General features: G+C 35.9%; 3 protein-coding genes across 6 annotated transcripts in view; 1 reads left to right on the forward strand and 2 right to left on the reverse strand.

Moving 5' to 3' along the window:
* bicc1b (BicC family RNA binding protein 1b) overlaps nt 1–8,436 on the reverse strand; it is a 127,270-nt gene extending 118,834 nt beyond the window's left edge. For 2 of the 4 annotated variants that reach the window (XM_056245924.1, XM_056245923.1), the window contains exon 1: nt 8,079–8,434. In XM_056245924.1, coding sequence (XP_056101899.1) covers nt 8,079–8,271 — 193 coding nt within the window. In that variant the 5' untranslated portion in view covers nt 8,272–8,434. Of the gene's footprint in view, nt 1–8,078 lie in introns of all 4 variants that reach the window. The other 2 variants (XM_056245921.1, XM_056245922.1) reach the window with 2 other exon arrangements.
* Nucleotides 8,437–9,107: 671 nt separating this feature from the next.
* zgc:171971 (uncharacterized protein LOC569690 homolog) lies at nt 9,108–16,900 on the forward strand. Its single transcript, XM_056245926.1, has 9 exons — nt 9,108–9,190; nt 9,512–9,680; nt 9,854–9,900; nt 10,651–10,799; nt 11,865–11,989; nt 12,078–12,180; nt 12,272–12,534; nt 12,916–13,068; nt 16,674–16,900. Exons 1-9 carry the CDS (start codon nt 9,180–9,182, stop codon nt 16,824–16,826), a joined length of 1,173 nt encoding a protein of 390 aa, XP_056101901.1. The 5' UTR covers nt 9,108–9,179; the 3' UTR covers nt 16,827–16,900.
* A 717-nt stretch (nt 16,901–17,617) lies between these two features.
* Nucleotides 17,618–23,980, reverse strand: tfam (transcription factor A, mitochondrial). The gene is made up of 7 exons (XM_056245925.1): nt 23,819–23,980; nt 23,378–23,505; nt 23,223–23,293; nt 22,167–22,316; nt 21,879–21,974; nt 21,061–21,117; nt 17,618–17,961 (listed from the first exon to the last, which is right to left on the reverse strand). The coding sequence occupies exons 1-7, from the start codon at nt 23,899–23,901 to the stop codon at nt 17,701–17,703; spliced, it is 846 nt and encodes a 281-aa protein (XP_056101900.1). The 5' UTR covers nt 23,902–23,980; the 3' UTR covers nt 17,618–17,700.
* Between the last annotated feature and the right edge of the window lie 187 nt (nt 23,981–24,167).

Genomic DNA, 24,167 nt, shown 5'->3' on the forward strand with positions numbered 1-24,167 from the left:
GTCTGCACGATGCGTTTTACGGCAGAATAATAATAATAATTAAAGCTGCAAGCAGCATTTTAGCGGCGTTCAAGCAGTTAAGGCCTTTCAGGCCGTTAAGCACAAAAGCATGAAAAGACATTAAGTTTTATGTAGCAAGCATGATTTACCATGATATACTACATTTCAGTGTGATTTTTCATGATTTACCATGTTTCAGTATGATTTACCATGAATCTAACATGATTTTCCATAGTTTACCTTGATATACCATGTTATATGATGATTTACCATGATATAGCACATTCTAGAATAATTTACCAGGATTCTAGCATGATTTACCTTTTTTACTATGATTTACCATGTTTCTGGCGTTATTTACCATGATTTACCACGTTGATAGCAATTATGTGAAGCATAAGAACAATTGAAGTGATAAACTCTGACAAAATATGAATGTGTTATAATAGTAATTGTTATATAAGTGATTTTATAGTGTCTATATACAAAAAAAAGACTATTAATAAGAAGAGTGGCCAGCAGAGGGCAGTAGAAGACCACTTATTGGCTCACTTTCATTTTCAACTACTTTGTTTCTCCAGTATTCTCCACTGAAGCAAACCATTTTTTTTCATGTTAACTCCATAATGCCTGCTTACACACACACACACACACACACACACACACACACACACACACACACACACACATTTTTGGGATATGTTATTGTGAAAATCAGTTTTAATGGTATATGAGCATTTCACATATTTCTTTGCAATGTAATAATATAAAACTAATTAAAGAAAATGCTTTAAGCATTTGTTTGTTAGCCAATGCTGAAAGCTGATAAAAAAAGATTAAAAATGTCTAATGCTGCTGCTCCATCTAGTGGACAACAGTGTTATTACAGCCTACTTATACAATAGGCCATGTTTTTCATATCATTTAATCTACACACGCTCATTCTGATGTAGATAGAGACATTTGGAACTTCAGGAGCCAATGTGACTCAATTGTCACTTCAATAGACGATTTTTGACTAAATGTTATAGTAAATGTTAAAATAGTGAATTTATAAAGTCTAAATATTAATTATAGTTGAGTAGTGTGACAAAATGACTTTTTTTAAACAGCAGGGGGCAGTAAAATACCACTTATTGGCTGTTAGCCTTTTTCAAGCTGTTATAGCTGTTCTTGACCTTATTTTAAGAGGCTATGAGCATTTATTGAAAAGATATTGGCTTTCGGTCAAGGCTACATATTGAAGTGACCCTATTATAGTCATCCAAATGAAGAAGTTATACATTTTCCTATAATTATTGTTCTAGAGAGTACAGAGCAATAGATGAATTTTGACAAAATGTGATTGTAAATGTTAAAATAATGATTTAATAAAGTCTAAATATCAATTATATATAAAAATATTAGAGAGTAGTATGATGAAATGACAGCAGGGGGCAGTAAAATACCACTTATTGGCTGTTATAGCCATCCAAGCTGTTATAGCTGTTATAGCCATCCGATTTACACTCTATTATAGCCATCCAAATGAAGTAATTATACCTTTTCTGATAATTATTGATCTAGAGAGTCCAGATAATTGTACTGCACTGGTTTTAAACATTAAGATATGAAAATTATACGATCATAGATGGAAAAGACCATTTACAGCCAATACAGGCAATTTACCATAGGAAATACATGGGTTTAAAGCTTTTCAACAGTTATAGCGCCACCTATTGTCCGATCTCCATGAAACTTTGCATGCTTCTTCACCATGGTATGACACATATGCTCATCAATTTTTGTGAAGTTCTGAGTTTTTATTTATGATTTATAGCCTTTTGAGTGTGTTTTGACACACCCCTTTTATAAATGACCCTGTTATAGCGAAGCAAAGGGCAAAGTTCAACTTTTTTTCGATAATTATTGATCTAGAGAGTCCAGAGAATTGTCCTAGACTGGTCTGGTTCCGATCGGGCGAAAAACCAGGGACTAGTTCGCAAAAGTAGGTTTTTAACATATTCGTGAATATTTAATGAACGGTTTGATTGACAGCAATGGTTCTAGAGGCAAAGTTGTTCAACATGAGGAGATATATTAAATGATATGCATAATGTGGGGATGTGTGCAACACCACGTGATTACAGAGGCGTAAAACTCGTTAGCGCCAACTAGTGGCCGATTTCTTTCAAAACTCTTACAGACCTCTTGGGCCATGAGTCGAACATGCCCATAGAGTTTCGTTCCGATCGGCCTCCGTTAACCTCGGCTCACAGGTGCTCAAACTTCATTGGCCGATGGCGGCCATGTTTTTTGAGATACGCCAATATCCTTTTACACATACATGGCACCTTGGACCAAGACAATGCATACCAATTTTCAAGTCAATCGGACTAACGGTCAGGTGGCCACACCCCCTTTTATGTTTTTTTAATGTTATAGCGCCACCTAGTGTTAGATTTACGCGGTTTTTTTACTGTGACCTCAAATTGAGCTCATACATATGTGTACCAAGTTTGGTGAAAATAGTTCATTTCGTTCACGAGTTATACCCATTTTAGTCAAATTAGCTCCGCCTTCTTCGAATGTTTGGGCACCCCCTAGCGACCGTGAATCGAAATTTCAACTTTTTTTCGATAATTATTGATATTCAGTGTCCAGAGAATCTTTCTGCACTGGTTTGGTTCCAATCGGGCAAAAAACCAGGGACTAGTTCGCAAAAGTAGGTTTTGGACAAAACCGGAAATAGCGAAAAAATTTGCATACCGGAAATGAAATCCTTGAGGCCTTTTTTGTTCGGCTTGAGCCAAGGATTCCAATGATATAAGACACTTGAGGCTGCGACAAAGGGTTATTGAGATTTAAGCAAAATAGTGCAATTTTTTTGTTTTTTTGCGCTATAGCGCCACCTATGGGCCAATCGGGCTCATACTTTGATAACCTCTCCTCGATTTCTGTGCTACCTTAATCCCAAATATCAAGTCTCTAGCACTTACGGTTTGGGCTGCACGATGCGTTTTAGGGCGGAATAATAATAATAATAATAAAAATCAGCACAATTACAATAGGTTTTCAGCACTTCGTGCTTGAACACCTAATAAAAATCAGTACAAATACAATAGGTTTTCAGCACTTCGTGCTTGAACACCTAACAATTAGATTACACGTTACTGGAAAAAGTAATGCCGTTAGTAACGGCGTTATTTATAACGCCGTTATTCCCATCACTGGCAGCTAGCGATTTGCAAAGATTAATATAAATATTAATATAAAGTTGAATAAAACGTTACACTCACTTCAGTTGTTCTAGAGGTTCAGCAGGAACACGAATAGCTGGTACCGATCCTTTTTTCATGAGCAGCTTCTTAGCAAAACCAGCTCATACTGACCCTCGTTTATAAAGCAGTCTGGTGTGTGAAATGATTCGCGCAAACATGAAAGCATTGACGTTGCTCGTGGGGAATATTCCCTTCGAAAACAAACTCAGCCACTGCGTCTTCAGCGGTTCGGATTTAGGAACATTAAAATGACTGCTGTGTTCGTTATTACACCCAAGAACAGAACAGCACAATCGCTTAGACGCCATTCTGCTCATAGACAGTGCTCCAGCATATCAACAATGACCGCGCCGCGCAGACTATGCTTGACAGCTCCCTCATGAGCGAGGGCGGATCTGTGTTGAAACGCTGCTGTCAATCAACAATCGTGGGAGGGGCTTCCGAGTGTGTGACGTCACACTCTCGAACGGCTCGATTTGAGACAGGGGAAAACATATAAGGAGATTAAAACAAAAACACTGGATGGATTTTTATCATTTTATGATGGTTATGATGGCCAACACACATTTTCAGTACAATCAACTTGTAAAAGTGCATGTACCATTATATGACCCCTTTATATCAAAAGTGATAACACTTTTCAGTTTTATGGATGTCACCATCGTTAATATATACTTTGGCTAAAGCCGCCATGGTTACTGGTAAGAGAATACGGGCTTGACACCCATTGCACGCTCATACAGACAGTATTCGAGACGCCTCTGTAAGTTGTTGCTTGAACGAGACATTTCGAGACTCACATCTGTGAATAAATGTGGTTGTCAATCCCAAAAACTAACAGTGTGATCATAGCCTTTGACTGCTCCAAAATCTGAATCAACCCCAGTCTGTGTCCATGAGCCTTTTGCAATTTGGTCTCAGAGTAAAGAAAGCAGGAAATGTCACAAGAATCAGAGACAGAATATCTTGATTTATAAAAATAAATCAAATTCAGTTCAGTTGCATAGCTACTATTTATCGGTTTACCAATGACTAATTTAGTAATGAGCTACTAAACAATGACCAATGATATTATTAACATTTATAGCTCTTTATACGAAAATCTAGTGGGTTACCATTCTGGCTACTGCCTAGGGACTGTGTAAGGCAGAATCATAACTTAATGCAACCTCATAAGTGACAGACTGAACACTATATTGGCAGCAAATGCTTCTCACATAAAGTAAACAAGAAACTTGATTCACAAGTGATTTCAGTAGAGTTTAGCATTAGCATGTTGATAAGATAACAATGTGATACTCCAATACCCATACAAATAATTGCATAAAAATAATGGCACACTCTCCAAAACCTTAACTCTCTCTGTTCCTCTCTGGTGGAATGAGAACATCACATGTTTTAGGAAGACGCAGCTCTTCTCCGCAAGCACACAATGACCTCACACTCTTAAACCAATGCACAGACACACACACACACACACACACACACACACACTAAACCTGTCTAACAAATCTGGCATTTTGTACTACAACGATTGTACAATGCTCTTTGATGAATGCTTTGTTCTTCTGTAAGTCACTTTGGATAAAGGCTTCTGCTAAATGCATACATGTAATGTACACATACATTGCATATTGAGTAAAATAATCAAATTTTTATCAGTACTTGAGGTATTGAATTATCTCACTTCATCATTCAACAGAAAGTATTTCAGAAGTCAACATAATTACTACGAATGCACCGATATTGACATTCTGACCAATACCGATTGTCAATTACTGATAAATGGAACAGATTAAAATTCAATAATATTTTGGCGGAATAATAAATATAAAACACTAAAAACTAAAATCAATCGATTTAAATGCAAGTGCATTTGAGAATCACAAAATTGTAATGTATGGTTTAAAAAATTAACATTAATTTTATAAAAAAAGAAAAGAAAAATAATTGTGATTCTGCAATTCTGACTTTTTTCCTCCAAATTGTGAGATATAAAATCGCAATTGCGAGATATAAAATCGAAGATATAATAAATTGCGAAGATATAAAATCGCAATTTCCCCATCTCAGGGGAAAATAAGGGAATAAGCCATGACCATTCAAAAATATGACTGGGTTAGATACAAAGCTTAATGCAAATGGGTGAAGTGTCCCTTTAAGTCCAAATTGCGAGTTACCGGTATAAACTTCCAGCAAGCTTCCATTCATTCCAAATAATTAAGATTAGCACTTTTTGGAACAGCTTTAGTGTTGGGAGACTATGATGCATTAGAATGCTGCCTACGTATAGGCAGCTCACTATATTTTTCAACAGACTCTACATTACATTATATGGGTGTTGATCTTTAGGCATAGAAGCATACATCATTTTGACCATATAGTGCAGTGAACATAAGATTAAACAGAGACAGAGTCATCTGGACGCATTCCTGCTCAACATAATCTACACAAATTCAAAAAATTAATACACATCTGGAACAGAAAATAAATTCAGGCCTCCTTTGTGTGATTCATTCTAAAGAATTCCAGTTTGACAGTGTATTTCGTCCACTTGAGCCAGCTAAAATAGTTATAAAATGAAATGATTAATGGTTCTTCCCATCCAAGAGGCATAATAAGATTCATTAAAGCATTCTTGAATGTTGCTTAACTGCTCATTATATCTGATGGAGTAAGTGCTTTTGGAGCGCACACCTGTGATGCTAACATTTCTGAAAACATGCATAGATGAGCAGGTCACAGATTTTAAACATGAAGGTTGAACTTGGAACGTTAAAATATTTGAAAACTGCTCTTGCGATTGACAACCGTTGTGTCCTTCTTCAACAAAATGACACTTTATCTTGTAACAGCTGCCGATGAAGTATGCATCCATTGACAACGTGGTTAATCTGACATGCTAGGAAGTCAATTAAAAGAAAATCAAAAATACCTATTTTTTCTCACAATAAAAGTGCTTTCTACTTACAATATAATTGTTTTGGATATGTAACACAAGGTCACTTAATGTTTGAACTTTAGTTTTATGATATATATTATCTAATTGAGTAATGCTAAGTTCCAATCATTTGGTTTGGCAAATAAATCTCGTAATTTACATGAGCTTCTCTGTGCATCTTCTAGAAGAATCCTAATCTTTAAAGGGTTAGTTCACCCAAAAATGAAAGCCTATATTCAATCTGTTCATCATATAAAGCGACCGAGTCTCTTCAGACTAAAACAACTCAATTCATATGGATTAGTTTTACGATCTCTTTATGAACTTTTTGAAGCGTCATAGTACAGCTGTCAACGGAGGGACAGAGACTTCATTTGTTTTCCGAAGATGAATGAAAGTCTTACGGGTTTGGAACGACATGAGGGCGAGTAATTGATGATAGAATTTTCATTTATGGGTGTAGCGAGCAGGTTGATCAAATACACTGTAAAATCCTGTGAGGAGATGCTGAATGACCTCAGCAGGAAGGATTGCGGTGGTGAACTGAACCTAGAGACTCTGTGTGTGTAGGATGATGATGTCCCTTTCTGAACTCACTCAGAACCATGACACAACATGGAAAGCATGACCCGACATGGACAAAGCATTAAAGAGACCATCAGAGCATTTTACCATCCTTACAGAGCCGACGTGGATGAGAAGCCCCTTATAAACTGCTGATTGATTCATCCACCAATTGAAAAATTAAACATGGAAAAGTGGCATTCATGAATGTTTTGTGACTATACTAATGCCAATACTTTTTCTCAGTTCTGGATTCTACTGTTTTTCAGCCATGGAATCATCTGAACAAAAGCCAAATGCTGTCTGAATCGTCAGCCAAAAAAATGACAATTCATTGTCCAAAAATTACATTTAATTTCATCCTTAACTTTTATGAAGCAGTTAACCACATTTCCACTTTACAATTACTTTGACAAATTGGGGAAACAACAATTAAAACTAATGTCAAAGGCAAAGACGCTTTAACACTGCCCCCTAGCTATTGGTTGAGTTGTTCACTGCACACACAGTTAATAAGCTACTCGATTTTAGCCTATATTTATATTATATTTATAATATCCTCTTAGTACCTACATAAAAATTGGGGTTTTACACTAAACTGACCTAAATATTCAGAAGGCCTATCAGAATTTTATTTAAAAAAAAAAATATATATATATATATATATATATATTCAACTCATGTTTTCCACAACAATATTCAACAATGCAGTGGGAAAAGGTAGTTAAATTAATATCAGGGATTAAATACATAGAAACAAGAAAAAATAAACAGATAATAATATGAAGCATCAATCCTTTAAATACGCATTAAATACATAGTTTATATGTCTATTTTCAAATGTAGATAATACTACAAACTTTCCTTGAAACAACTGGAAGCTCTCTGCAATTGAAGACTGAACGATGGAGCCTCAACTAGTCAACATGATTTTTAAAGTCTGGGCTTAGACACTCTAAGCCCAGACTTTAAAAAGACAATTGACTAGAGTATTTAATTTAATTTTTCATTAAACTAGCTATAAGTAAACTTATGTTTCTGAAAACAAAATCGTCATGTTGGAAGCGAGAATTACACAGGAGATGAACAAAGGAGAAGAGGAAAATAACCGGCTCAGCTCTGCAGATGCTGGAGGCACTGCATTAGATTTTACTTTACTATTTGTAAGTGTTTGTTCAGTTAAACAAGACAATTATTAACAGCAATGATGTCTTCTTCTGGGTAGTAGCTAAACTTTGCAGAGTGTTTATTTCTTCCAAAATCAAAAAAAAAAAAAAAAGAGTGATTGTTGTCATGGATACAATAGTTTTTACCTAATAACATGATCTCCAGTTTTTTCCGGTCCACTCGAAACCTCTCCTCGGTCCACTCGGGGTCCGGAGGTGCTGTGGGTCCGCTGGAGTCATCCTCAGACACGGGCAGAGGGGAATCAGTGCTGCGCTCGCTGTTGGAGCCCGGATCAGACTGCTGTAAGTATCCGCTTAAGGGTTCACACTGAGCGGCCATGACTTTCACAGAGCACCGCTGACTCTCCGCAGCCGTCAGATCAGATCATTCTCGCGGAGAGTGAGCGCCAGTCATCGCGGCCACGGGCTCTGTGTGAGTTACACTGACCGGAGGAGTATAAAGTGAGGGAAGGCAAAAGTTGAGCGCCGCCCTTTGTTCAATATGAGCCAGAAGGGGGTCTGTCTGTGGGTTCTAAAATGTTGCGAGCCGGTTCAGAGTCAGCTCAACCCATGATGCCCCCATATATGGTGCAAATGTCCAAAACAAATGAACAGTCAGAAAACTATTTAAAATAGTGTCTTAATAATAAAAAATGAAAAACGAAATATATCAAATTGTTATCTTTATGTTTGTATTTTATTATTATTAACACTGGGGACGTTAAAAAAACAATATAATAACAATGTAATATAATATAGTTTATTAGGCTATAGTAAACAGAAGTTGTAAAATACAGTTTATATATTAATAAGACAACTATGACACAATTTAAGACCATATGATACATATTGACTAAACATTTTACATGTGATAAATGAATTAAATATTATTTATTCAATAATGTAATGTAAATAAAATAACCACAGTATATAAACAGTATATTATAATATAGCCTAATACAAATAATACAGTAAGTTTATTATAAACAAGTATTTATAAAATATAACTATTTTACAGTTTAGGCTAATAAGACAATTGTAACACCATAAAATACATGAGATAAGTTTAGACTATAAATACATTTTACATTAAAATAAATAATTCAATATCATCATAAAATAACAGTTTATAATATAATAATATCGTCTTTTGTGACTTGATACCTATATTTACTTTCTGAATCCGTATCACGTGACCCATGATGCTTCTGCAAGGATGTAGCTTTCAGCTGGACGAATTTTAAAGATATGAATTTCAAGTACGTACTGTCTTTATTTTCACTTAGATGTACTCAAGGAAGCCGTATTCCTTTCTTTATTCCAAAATCTGGCAATGCAAATTATATTACGTGGTATTAAAGACTTTGTGTTGTTAGCTTAGTATGCTATCAAAATGGAGGCGCGCGCGTCTTAAGTGTAATGTCAGTGAGCGCGCAGCAGCTGTGTTTACATGAGCGTTTGTTTTCCCATAACCGTCTGACGCTCTCTTTACCATTGTATCAGTCTGGGTAATCATGTATGATGCCCAATACAAATGTCTAGGGTTGGTGTTTTCAGTAAGTGTTTCTGGGTTGTGGCAGGATGTCTGAACATGGAGATGGGGATGGAGAGGGGAGCTCATCTGCTGCTTTCAGAACATCATTTGCTGTGGGTAGAGGACTGCCAGCCCGAATATCACTGAATCCCCCTCCGCCAGGCAGACTGACCTCTTTGCGCTCCAGAGATCTGACCCTGGGTGGATATAAAAAGGTCCCACCCTCTAATGTCAATGGTTCAATATCAATTATGTTTTTTGTGCTACTCTGTTTTTTTGAAATGCAAAATATGTTACATAAATAGATGCATCATGTTCATTTCAACATTAAAAGAATGCTCATATCTAGAAACTCTACACTTGACTCACTGAGTATTTCCCCCCACAGAAAACCTTTGTACCAAATGTTCACTCTGTTCGCAAAACTAAAGATGAGTAAGTATTTTCAACATCATTACCTTTATTTGTAGTACTTATGTTTTATAGTTGGGAGGCAGACATCCTGTAACTACGGCTACTAAAGTGTAAAAAAAAAAAAAAAAAATTTAAGTACATGTATATATTAGGGGAGTAAATTGGACATTCCATGATACGATCTGACATTTACTCTCTTAGCCAGCAATGCAGAATTTGCTGATACCTCTAAACTTGTTGTTATATGATTGCGATTTGATTATATTCAGGAGCCTGTGATAGATATATTGATAATTACAATACTAACTTGTATTAACTCACAAATGCAACCAAAAAACAACATGAACAATTAATTCAACTAAAGAAAAACCACTACAACAAAATACAGTTTAGTTTTTTAAATAATAATGAATAAATAAATGAGGAATAAAGATTAAGTAGCACACTGGATCAATTTGACATCATTTTATAACAGTCAATCAAGTTGTAGTATATTATAGATTTATAAAAATGTATATCGATTTTTACGCATTGCATCGATACATATCAGTGCATTGATATTGTTACACCCCTAGTATGCATACAGTATATATACTGACTTCTGTTCACATTTTTAAGGTAATGATGCTAACAATGAACATGTTTTCATTTAACTAACAGAGATACATTTTTTAAATTAAGTATTGACACATCTGCAACTCTCTTTGAAAGTAAATGACAGGTGGTTCTGTCATGTAAACTGTTGTCAATGTGAACTCTTGTTTTCTGGAGGTTACATGAGGAGACTCGCACTGCACCAAAGAGAGAGAGAAGAGAGAGGGAAGACAGACAAAGAGAGAGACGGCGACGAGAAAAACCTCAGACTATTCAGTCTCACTCCATCTTTGAGCAGGGTCCTGCAGACACCTACAGGAAACCAGGTAAAGCCCACTTTTAAATCACAATTATTGACATTAGATTTGGACTGTAGAGCTTGAGGAGAACTGGCCCCTTGGTGTTGCCTGGTTTCTCCCAAGTTTTTTCTTCTTCTTTCCATTATCCATCATGAAATGAAGTTTTTCATTTTTTGCCATGAAGTATGTTTCCATCCAAAGCTGTGAATTTAAATTGTGTGCAAAATTGGAATATCGCATAAAAGCGTGTGGAAAAGCAGCGCTTTAATCCATATGTTCAAGAATACAAAATCGTCACTTCCTGGAAATTGGCACAAAATATCTATAATATAACTGTCAACTGTGGCTCTTTTTTTCATACATCACAAATGACTTGTGCCTCAGAGCAAGCAAACAAACAGAATAAACGCTGTCATGTTATCTTACGTTTGAATGCAGAAAGGAAATGTTTCAGAAAGGAAAAGACCCAGTCTAAATCTAGAAAAGCCCCTGAGGTTGTGGTTAGGGGTTTGCAAAAAATAATTACCATCATTGAGTGAAAGTTTATCATTTGCATATCATTTGTTATCTGTGCGCACAGCTGCACACACCTGAAGCACGCACAAAGGCAGGCACAATTTAGACAGCGCGCAAACACCGAATTCACCGAAAACACATTCACACAACAAAGTTGTCAAAATACCAGTCTCTGCAGGTATTCTCAAAAAACACAGTTGGTTATGCCTTCAGTGAACGTAAACAGTTGAGAAAGAAATCTGCTGTGTATCATCATATTAGATCCGTGCATTCGGTCTTAAAGTGACAGAAATGTATAAATACCTGCTGCTGTTTATGTCATTAATGTTAATCAAACAACAAAAAATATTTAATTCATACACTATTGTTTAAATACACTATTTGACATTTAGGCTGAATGATTACATGTCTGTACCTGAATATTACATTTAGACTTTACTTTATTTACAACTTTGTTATATTGTTTTATCATCTATACTTGTAATTAGTGTATTTGTTCTTATTATACCCCCCCTCGTAGCGGTAAAATGAATATTACATTTCATTAAAGTAATTTTCCTGTGTCTGATCTGGCAGGTAATTGGTGCAGCTCTAACCTGGATGGCTGTGATCCTGCACTGGTCACAAAATGCATTAAAAAGGAAAAGAACAATACTGAGGATGATGACAATGAAATTTTACAAAAACTCCAACGAGATGATGTAAGCCAAGTCACAATGACCCTTTATCATCTTGAAAGTTCATCGATAGTATATTAATGTTTTGTTTTTTTCTGGTTTAATTGAGCAGTTTTTGGATGATCCTGGATTAAAAAATGATCCCAAGCAAAGACCAATCAGACTTCCACTCCATCAGTCAAGCACATTTTTGTCAACAGAGGCAGCTAGTTCATGTAAGTTACAGTTTATGCCAGCAGTAATTTGCCAGTTAAATTGTTTGCGTGCTACTTACAGTAAAGAACTGAATCTAAGAAATTTTTGCAGTTAAAGAGAGAGCATCTGATAATGTACTGAAATCACCCAGAGCTGAGCAGAAATACCCGCTGCCATCGAGGGGAACATCTGCATTCCCGCAACAACCAACGGTTGGAGAACTTTTCCAGCAGTTAAGTGTTTCAGATCAGGAAGAACTACTGCTTATTCAACTTCCTGATACCTTACCTGGTCAACCTAAAACCTCAAGCCCAGAGAAAACAAAAAAGGACGACAAAACTAAAGACAAGCGCTCATCACAAATTAAAACTCTGGTAAGTTTACGTTTCATATTATGCCATTAAAAGGGGTCATGTCAGTTTTTTTTTCCTTTGCCATAACTTTTCATGTTTTTCCAAAACAGTTTTGACTTTTTTTTTATGAAAATATTTCTTGCCACTGTATATTACACAAGTTGATTATTACACAGATTCAGAAAGTTACATAATGCAGGTTATTTGTAATGTGTTACTCTCAACACTGCTCTTTTTTCACTAGGTTTTGATTTCTGTATATTATTAGTATGATTTCATAGCACACTCATAAAAGAGTTTGATTCCTCGTGAAATTATCCCTTCAAGGCAAATCGCATTAAATTACAAACATTTAATATGATCTTCAATGTCCCCTTTTAATGCTATGATATCATTTTTCAGGATCCGCCTGATAAAGCCGCTGTACCTTTGCTCTCTGACTTCTCAGAGGGTCTGATTGGAAAACTGCAAATTAGAAAGTCTGGTAAAGTCCAACTGGTCATGGGAAATGTTACATTAGATGTCTCAGAGGGAGCGGCCTTCTCTTTCCTACAGGTAAGTTAGCACATTGTTATTTTAGTTGCAGTGTGGCAAAATAATCTAGGAAAGATTGATAGATAAAATCAGTTGGGACTCGCTCATATTTATTTAAATCAAAGCCTTTTGAAGTATAATTATTACATCAAGCCATATACCAATTCCTGTTTTTCTGTCCTCAAATTTAAGACCTCTTGAAAATATAATTAAGACTGTTCTTCTACCATTTAAAATATGTTAGACTTTTTATGGCTTTAAATTTGATCTAAAGGAATTTAAAGGGGTCATATAATGCCATTTTTGTACAAGCTAATATGATTCTTTAGGGTCTAAATTAAAAGTTTGTAATATACTTTAATTAAAAATTCTCATTAGTATTGTAAGAAAACACTTATTTTACCTGGCCAAACACAGCTCTGTTTTCAGCACGCCGTTTCAGTGCATATGACTTTAAATGATAATGAGCTTTGCTCACCCCGCCCCTCTGTTCTATGCATACACCATTTGTAACTCAATAACACAATAACCATAACGCGTTCAGTATAAACGTGGGATTATGAATTATATTGAGAACGTCATACATAGAAAACAAGGCCTAATGTACCCTGAGTGTAAACCTTAGACGCATTCATTGTGAAGCGTGCAGCTAGCGATTTGCAAAGATTAATATATTAATATAAAGTTTAATAAAACGTTACACTCACTTCCGTTCTTCTGGAGATTCAGCAGGAACATGAATATCTGGTACCGATCCTTTTTTCATGAGCAGCTTCTTAGCAAATCCAGCTTTATACTGACCCTCGTTTATAAAGCAGTCTGGTGTGAGAAATGATTCGCGCAAACATGAGAGCATTGACGTTGCTCGTGGGGAATATTCCCTTCGAAAACAAACACAGCCACTGCGTCTTTAGCGGTTCGGATTTAGGAACATTAAAATGACTGCTGTGTTCGTTATTGCACCCAAGAACAGAACAGCACAATCGCTTAGACGCCATTCTGCTCATAGACAGTGCTCCAGCATATCAACAATGACCGCGCCGCACAGACTATGATTGACAGCTCCCTCATGAGCGAGGGCGGGTCTGTGTTGAAACGCTCCTGTCAATCAACAATCGCGGGAGGGGCGTGCGACCTTGTGACGTCACACGCTCGAACGGCTCGATTTGAGGCAGGGGAAAACATACAAGGAGATTAAAACAAAACCACTGGATGGATTTTTATCATTATATGATGGTTGTGTACAGGCACTGCCAACACACATTTCAGTACAATCAACTTGTAAAAGTGCATGTACCATTATATGACCCCTTTAAGACTTTTTATAGACCTCCAGGAACCCTGGAAAATGGTCAATAGTTTTGGTTAGGGGTGGGTGTGATATGATATGGTGATATTTTTTTCAGACAGGATCACGATCCACAATCTTAACAACATTCTTTTTAAAGTTTAAGCACAATAAGAATTGTAAGAAAACTTCAGTTCAGTACTCGCGTGTTGTGTGACAGGCTTTTAGTGTGCGTACCAGGGATGGAAATTAACTTTTTGGTCCACCGGCCACTGTGGCTGGTGGATTTCAAAATCTACCAGCCACTCAATGTTTTTACCAGCCACTTTCTTGTTTTTAACCGACAATGTGTAACTGCATGTGAAAATTAATACTACAAGAATACTTAAGCAGTTTATTTAATCTCAAGTCTCAATGAAATACTGACATTTTCTCTTTCTCTCACCCTCGGCCTCATCCACCTAATCTGTCATTTATTTTTGTTTTGATGATAAATTGAGCCAGCCTCCAAAAGTAAATAACCTGTTCTGTGATTTTTTTTTCTCTCACACAACACTCTCCAGACACGGATTTATGAGCTATAGTATGTTGGTTGCCTTTACATTAGAATAATATTTAATATAATCTAGATATGAAATGGAATAAATAGCATTCAATACAAAATGAATATGTCTCATATATTGAAATGAAGTTCTATGTGCTAAAATATTTGCTTTGTTGTGCATTAGAACCACATCAGGCATTTAATACAAAATAATTTATTGAAGCATCCAGATACTTCACCACGTGACAGCAGCTAGGCTCCTGATTGGTTAACGCGGCGCGAATTGACGCCAAAGTTCAGATTTTTCAACTCGGGCGGCAGACGCGAATTCGCGTCAAACGCGTGAATGCACAAAAGCACTCAATAAAATCATGCGCGCGGAACGCGTCAGACGCTCGAACTTGCCGCGCGAATGAGGCGTATTCGCATCTACCACGGCGCGCTCTACACCTCATTCGCGCCGTAGGAATTTTTTACGCGCGTAACGCGTCTTTGCATTGACTTAACAATGAAATCACTCGCGCCAGACGCTCTAATCTCGTTTGGTGTGAACGCACCATGATGTTTTCTCTGCAGACCTCTACGCCTGCGATGTAACGCCACATTTTTGTTTGAAGGTGTGCCTCCTCTAAAAGTGTCCGCCGTCCGGGTGAAACAGTATGCTATTTTTATTTACCCGCCACGGTGGCCGGTAGGTGAAGCGAGTTTACCCGCCACAACACAAAATCACCCGCATTTGGCTGGTGGCGGGTGCTAATTTCCATCCCTGGTGCGTACGCTTAAGGAGTAACGTTACGCGCTCAGAAAAGCTTATGACAGAACAGCGTGCGAATAAAAAGTTTAACTGGCAAGACTTTAAAATGCATACTGCTGCGTTGCTAAAAATGTGATGTGAATGTACAATATTGGGACGGGGGCGCCAGAACTGCAACTGATAGGCTGTGCACTGTAGCTCGATAATACAATCTCTCTTCAAAGGTAGCTAGTGGAGACATTTTAACATTCACAATCTAAAATCATGATTTCGCACAACCCCTTGTTCGGGTCTATCAGTGCGTCCGAAACCGCATGTTGTTTGAGTAGGTACTACTTTTCAATTTGAATTTACTTTGCGACCGGTAAAATGTACGTTCTATATACTATGAATGTAATCCGGACGTACTACATCCGCCATGTTGTCATCATCATGTGATCTACCAGCGTCAATTGTGTCGCTTCACCGCCATTTATAAATCCTCTCCCATGGCCTCATGGGATAATAAAGTGTCCATCGAATGCGCACTTCAGATTCTCGCCAAAAGTAGTAGGTCATCCGTCGACTTTTGTTTTCGAATACTATGGCCCTGTCCCAAATGGCACCCTAAGCACTCGCGGTCTTCCTATGAGTCTGCAGTTTCGTGACGCAAGGCCGCTTTGACTGTCGGGAAGACCGCAAAAGGGGGCACTCCCAAGAACTCTGCTGAAACCCAAAATGACAAATGGGACACCCTATGGTCTCATGGACTTAACGGACACGCAGCAGAAAGTGCATATGAAATGTACCATTTGGGACAGGGCCTATGTATTCGAACTTACTACTCTGTTGGCGTGCTGATTTTCGCATGCTATACAGTAGGGAAGTATTTGATTTCGGACGCAGCGTAGGTGTCAAACTATTTTTGTCCCCACTGTAGCATTCTGGATTGCCAAGCTGATATTGAAGTCAACTGGATCTGTTTTATTTTCTGAAGGACTGTATGACTGATGTAATTTACATGAAAGATGTTTCATGGGATATGATGTTTGTATCTGCAGCAACTTGTTTGTGTGCGGCTGTCGGAGGGCCTCACCGGGGACATGACTGTGCTAGGAAACATCACACACAAGCTGGTGTGTTCACCTGATTTTGAGACTTTACTGCAAGAAGCCAAATTGCCATCAGATCTCTGCTCGGCTTCAAAGTCCTGATTTTTCAAAGTCCACAAGAATATTTCAAACAAATGTAAATAACTGTTTTTAAATGTAACATTTTTAAATGAGGTTTTGTGACAATTATTATAAGACAATATTCAGCCTAATTCTGAGGCCACTTGATTTTTATTTAAAAAGGGATAGTTCACCTAACTTTTTGTCATTATTTACTCATGCTTCATGTCATTAAAAAGATTTTGGGGGAATGGAATGGAAAAGGGCAGCTTAAACATTCCTTAAAATATCTTAATTTGTTTTAAGGGCTGTTCACACCAATAACTATAATGATAAAGATATATAGAATCTATCCTGCTGTAAAAAAAAACTCTAGCATTTAAAGTGGCAGATGACAAAAAAGTATGTTTGTAAAAAGTCGTTGTAGGCGCTTATTTAATTGTCGTTCTTGATGTGAACGGGGCTTTGGACAGAATAAAAGTGATGTCAAGTAAATGACTGTTATCACTTGGGGTGAACTATTCCATTTAACATTAGAAAGCACACTTATAATAAAGTTTTCATGAAATTGTATAGTATTCTATTGTAAATACCTTCTGTTGCTTTTATATAAAATGTAAATGTTTATTTTGTAAGTAAAGACATACAAAACATGGTGTCCTCTTTCAAAGCATGATATGCAAACTCATTCTAAGCAAATGAAAACTGATGTCAGTAATACGGTTTATGGCAAGTTAATAAATGTTCTTCGAGTAGCTAAAAAGCAATATAGAAAGTAGTCAGTCACAGCTCTTCACAGGCTTCATGCTTTGAACACTATATAAATGCAGCTCTAATAACGGAAAGCACAGGCTTTTTATTGAGGACGGAACTGGCCTTTGTACAACACTCTTGTCTACCAGAGTCATACATAATCTCACTTAGTGCTCTTTACAGTCTTTTTCACAGCTGTTTCAGCAACTTTAGCCTTCTTTTTTGGCGCTTTTGCCTTTACCACTGTTACTTTGGATTTATTCTTTCTGTCTGCGATGACTTTAGCTTTGGCTTTGGCTTTGATGGATCTCCTCTCTTTTCTCCGAACAAGGTCTTCCCTTCCAATCTCAATCATGTGCTCCTCCCACGATTTTATTTCGTTCTTGTAACGGACTTTGTCATCCTCTGACAGCTGTGTGTACATCTAAAAAATGAAGCAGTTCAGTCAGATTAAGAAAACCATAGGCCACGTTCACACAGCAGCAGAATACGGTTGTCAGTCCTGTATTTGAGTCCTTAATACATTTACGTTCACACACACAGTACGCTTATTTATGGGAGTGACAACCGCATGCTTGAACAACCCGCACTGTGTGAACAGAACAGATGTGACATGGATTTGTGGTTCGATTGGACTCTTACTATAAAGTGATACGATTTTTTCAGTTCTATGGACGTCGCAATCTTTGACATCATTTTGGTCACGGTCGCTATGGTTACTGGTTGCTTGACTCCCTTTGCACATTCATACAGACCGTATTCAGGGTGTCTACAGATATAAACAAGTTAAATTTAAGACTTTTTAAGACCTTTTTAATGCCACTTTGAATAAAATTTAAGACCAAACCTGTGATGAAAATACACATTCTATTACATGCGTATCTGTAATATTTAATGTTTAACCTAAGTAATTGAAGTAATTTAATATGAACTGCTTCAATGTATGAATCAATATGAATCAATGTAACATTTATAATCGTGAGAAGATTCAGCAAAATAGCTCCTGTCATGTTATGTTAGTTACTTAACTATATATGTTATAAACAAAAAACTAAACATTGAGTTTTTACTGTAGTATGTTTTATCTTCTGTGAGTTTTTTTATGTGTGCTGTTATGCTCATTTGTTTTGATTTCTCACTAAAATCTCTCACAGAGACAGGCAGCGAGTCTCAACAGCGCTACCAGAAATACATGATCAATCGCTGTTTATCAGGGACGTGCAGAGTTCCTCAGGGGCTCAAATGTAAAAAGGGGCATATATATATATATATATATATATATATATATATATATATATATATATATATATATATATATATATATATATAAAATATATGTACCGGCCAAAAGTTTGGACACTAATGTTTTTGAAAGAAGCCTTTTATGCTCATCAAGGCTGCATTTATTTTATCTAAAATACAGAAAAAACTGTAATATTGTGAAATATTTCCACAATTTATAATATACTTATAACCTTTGATACTTTTTTCAGGATTCTGAGTTAAAAAAAGAAAAATTTATTTAAAATAGAAATATTTTGTACCAATATACACGACCGTTCAAAAGTTTGGGGTCAGTAATATTTTTTTTCTTTAAAAAAATTAAAATAAATAATGGGCTATTTTTTGATATGTGCTAAATTGATCAAAAGTGACAGTAAAGACTTTCTATTTTAATTAAATACTGTTCTTTTAAACTTTTTATTCATCAATGAATCCTGAAAAAAGTATCACAGGTTAAAAAAAACTGTTTCTGACATTCTGAAAAATCATGTGACACTGAAGACTGGAGTTATGGCTGTTGAAAATCCAGCTTTGTATCACAGAAATAAATGATATTTTTAAAATAGAAAAACATTTTAAATGGTAATAATATTTTTCTGTATTTTTGATCAAATAAATGCAGGCTTGATCACATAAGAGACTACACACAATAGGCCTGTAGGTCGCGCCTGTGTTTCATTTAACCAACTATGATAGTTTGATTAAATGGTAAACGCATCAATATACATAGACTAAATAAAAAGTGACTTTAATACTAGACCTACTTACCAGTAATGTGACTTTTGGTGCTGGTTTTGTGCAATGCTTTGTAGTCAATTAACATACATTGTTTAATTCAGATCACTTCATAAATGTTAATTCGTTTGTCCATCTATTTTCAAACGATTTATGAATGACTGGAAAATTACCGCTCCACTTCACATTGTCTAATGAAATTTTTAACTTCTTGTGCCAGATAACGATTGGTCGGTGTATTATACATTACAAACAGGCTTCAATGAATTCTGTAATATTTTTAATTGAATCGACGCACTACCTTTTATTATTGAAAAAAACAAAAACATTTTGTTCATTCCTTCCTGCCGTCGAGCAATATACTCACTGAAATAACTATATTTGGCTCGAGAACATCAGTTCCCGAGCAGACTGTGGAATACCTATGTTTACACTAGTGCATTGTCATTTTAAAACACATAACTTTTGCTACGGTTACGCCTGCCGTCCATACATTAGCCTACTCCAGAGTTTTAGACCCTCGTCCGAAGCAAGACACAACAAACTTGACTCAAGTGACGCAACCCATAGCAACGCGTTGCGGCAACGACACCTCAGATTGACAGAAACGTAAAAATAGACGTGAATTTTCCCGCTTCGATGCTTCACTGGTTATTTGACGGACATTGGGTCCGTCACACTGGAGAAATGTTAGCGGTAATGTGACCAGAAATATTTAAGACCCATCGAATCTGAATTTAAGACATTTTAATACTTTTTAAGGCCTTTTATTAGGAAAACTTTATTTAAGACTTTTTAAGGACCCGGGGCCACCCTGGTATTCAAGATGCTACTGTAAGTTGCTGTGTGAACAGGACATTTCGAGAAACCTGTAAGTAAATGCGGTTGTCAATCCCAAAAGCTGACAGTGTGAAGTGAACATGGCTGTAGTGAGCTGTCAATTATTCTCTAGCCTAATTATGCTGAAAATCTAAGGGAGAAATTATCCTTCACAGAGAATGCAGTCGACAAACAAGCTCAATTCCCAATCAAACAAGTAGTATATACTATTACTATATTGAATATATTTTAAAATGTATTTCTTCCCCGTTATAAACTACATTTTCAGCATCATTACTCCAGTCTTCAGTGTCACATGATCCTTCAGAAATCATTCTAATATACTGATTTGCTGCTCAATAAATATTTCTTAATTATTATTATCGATGCTGAAAACCTTTGTGCTGCTTAATATTTATGTGGAAACCGTGATACTTTTTTCAGGATTCTTTAATGAATAGAAAGTTGAAAAGAGCAGCATTTTTTTATTAAGTCGAGTCTTTTGTATGCTTTACATGAGCAGTGCTATTTACGGTATGTAATGCTGCTTATGTAGCGTTTCAAATCAGACACTTTTATGAGTTGCCTTAAATGGCAGCCGTCTATGCAGACTCACTAAATAATGGAACAGAGCTATTGTGCGTCACTTTTGAAATAAAATATGCTCAATTTGGGTACAACTCACTTGTTTCTGTGTGATGTTGAATCGCATCCAATCGTCTCTCAGCGACTTCATCTTCGCCTGGAAGGAAAAATGACATTCAACACAATTATGAAATACTGTATGAAATACTTAAATGGTATTTTATGGAAATATGTTTTAGGTTTTAAAGGTCTATATCAATTTTGTTATAAACCTCAAATATATCAATAAGCTAAATGCAAACAGCTAAGATTCAATATCCGGTCTCCAAAAATAAATATATTATATCCCTTGCAAAAATCAGTAAGATTATTTTTTTAAATAAATTTACACTTATTCAGCATATGACATTTATGTTGTCACAAAATATTTCAATAAATAGAATAAATGCCATTCTTTTGAATGTTCTATTAATCAAAGTGTCCTGAATTATTTTTTATCCCTGTTTCCACAAAAATATTACTGTTTTCAACATTTATAATAATCAGAAATGTTTCTTGAGCAGCAAATCAAGTCAAGTCAAGTCAAATATATTTATATAGCGCTTTTCACAATACAGATTGTATTACCAGCATACCAGAATGATTTCTGAAGGATCATGTGACACTGAAGACTGGAGTAATGATGCTGAAAATTTAGATTTGCATCACAAGAATACATTACATTTGAAAATATATTCAAATAGAAAACAGTTATTTAAAATTGTAATAATATTTCACAATAGTACTGTTTTTACTGTATATTTGATCAAATAAATCCAGCCTTGGTGAGTATAAAAGAAAATATTTAAAAATCCTACAGACCCCAATGGTAATGTATGTTCAATTTTAGATAAACTAAATCTTGGTGTTCATCTTCACCTGCATAGTAGTTCCTTTTGCTTCCTCGAAGTGCTCCGCCATGAAGATGTTGAAGGCGCTCCTGGGTCGTTTGGGCTTGCCAAGACTATTCAGCTCCTACAGTTAAAGTACAATATCCCATTTAACAGAAATCAAAATGCTTAATTTATCAAAAACTCAGAACCTAAGTTATGCAAAACAAACCAAGGATGAATATAGTATAAAGGGGAATAAAATAATCTTTAGTCATTGTAAAGATTCTCAGTGGTGGTTTAGTGTAGTAGTTACGTGACGGAGGTCAACACTCGCCTTCTTTCTCCTAATTGCTTTTCTTTTGGCCACTCTTTGTCGTTTTTCCTCTGCAATAGCAACAGTCTGTGCAGGAGTGAGTTGGGCTTTGTATGTCACCAAAGCAAGCTTATACTGCTCCCTGGATACCAAAGATGAATCCTGAAATGGCTGCACATGTGACAGTTCAAATTAGTGGCTGAATGAGGAATTTTACAACACCAATAACTAAAGAAAATGTTGGCCGACAAAACGTTAAGATCCACAATTAAAGGCAAAAATAACAAAAAGGCCCAGATATTTAAAACGACCCTATAGTGAATTCCTATGTTGTTGTTTTTTTGTCCTGCACTTGTTATGATGCATTTTATATTTTATTTAATTATATTCTCTTCTAGACCTATCTAGTTATGGATTCAGCGTTAATTGTTCAGATTTATGATTTATTTCATAATTGATTTATTCCGATATTGATCCCAAGATTGATCTTTTAGTCTATTATGTTTCTGTTGATGCATGAACAAAACCACTAAACATTCAAGCTGGAATTTTTCAAAATATATGCTTAATAATAAATATATGAATATTGCATATTCATTATATTTTGACTTATCCTGTTAGCTGGCTTATTTAATGTATGTTAATTTGATTTGAATTTTTTTTTAATGACAGCCACCGTTTAAATGTTTATAACAAATTGGGGTGGAAACATGGTTATATTCTTAAAAAATATATATAAAACTGCCTTATGTGCAATTTAAATGTTTGTATACAATTCAGTTTTTATTTGAGTATCGTTTAATATTTCTAAAAGTAAATATCAATTGAATTTAATCATTTTAACTTTGAATAGTAATGTACTATAGCTGACAGGGTTCCCTGTCATAAATTCTATGTCAATAACCAGCCCTGGTTTTATATATAATTTTTTTATTAACAAACATGTATGCGATATGTGTGATTTTTGGCAAATACAATTTAGTACTGGATTTGCACACATATAAGCTGACATTTTACACAATATTCATACAAAATACAGCAATAAATAAATAAACACATATGAAAGCAGGAATGTACCTGCTTCTGTTCTGGAGTCAGCATTCTCCACTTCTCTGCTAACTTTCGGATAATATCCACATTTTTCAGTCCTAAGCAAAATAGATTGTTCTTTATCTTAAAAAAATAAATAAATCAGAAATGCAAGGCAGCATTGCGACTTGCGTGGACATTACCTGGGTTCTGTCTGCTGAAGGTGGGCTGCATCTCCTTCACATATGTCATGTATCCTGTCAGGGGTCTTTTGGGTGGACCTCCAGTTGTGGTGCTAAAACTCCTTATCACTGGAGCAACACATGAACACCTACAATTGCAAAGCAATGGCATTATACAAAACTGTCATGGAATAGGAAATTAGTGGGGTTTTATGTAAAAAAAAATAGCACAAAACGCTCCTCACACCTTACGAAAAAGTTAAATACTGTCACTAGATCCTGCATTAACTTCATATATGCTTCTGTAAAATAGTGAAAAATGAATGTATAGCTGTCTATACATTTCTAAATATTTCTGAATGTTTCTGACACACATATTGCCAAAATAAAATCCATTAGATATGATACATTAACTAATAAGCAGGACATGCATGAATAACCTTAAACTTGCAGCATGCTCACCTCACAACAGATGCACTCGAGAACAGACCCAAAGACTTGACCAAAAGATTAGCACCGACTGACATCAAGCTGAACGGAGCCATCGTGGACGTGCTGTGATCTTCACAATAATATCAGTCAGATAATTAATATGCACGGTGAGAACAATATAGCTGCTACACAAAAGCTGACTAAAAAAATGCTGTTATGGTTCCTCCTCCTTCTGTTAAGGCGCCATTTCCATCTGCAGTTTGACCGAAGTGCATTATGGGACAATTATTTACCTAAAAGTTTATAAAAGTACTTTCACAAAATGAACATTTGAAAATAGCAAAAGTGACGTATTTCGCAACGTTAAAATAACGTCACA

This window comes from Rhinichthys klamathensis, unplaced genomic scaffold (assembly GCF_029890125.1).
Source record: "Rhinichthys klamathensis goyatoka isolate OS25496 unplaced genomic scaffold, OSU_Roscu_1.1 h1tg000035l_1, whole genome shotgun sequence".
Lineage (NCBI taxonomy): Eukaryota > Metazoa > Chordata > Actinopteri > Cypriniformes > Leuciscidae > Rhinichthys > Rhinichthys klamathensis.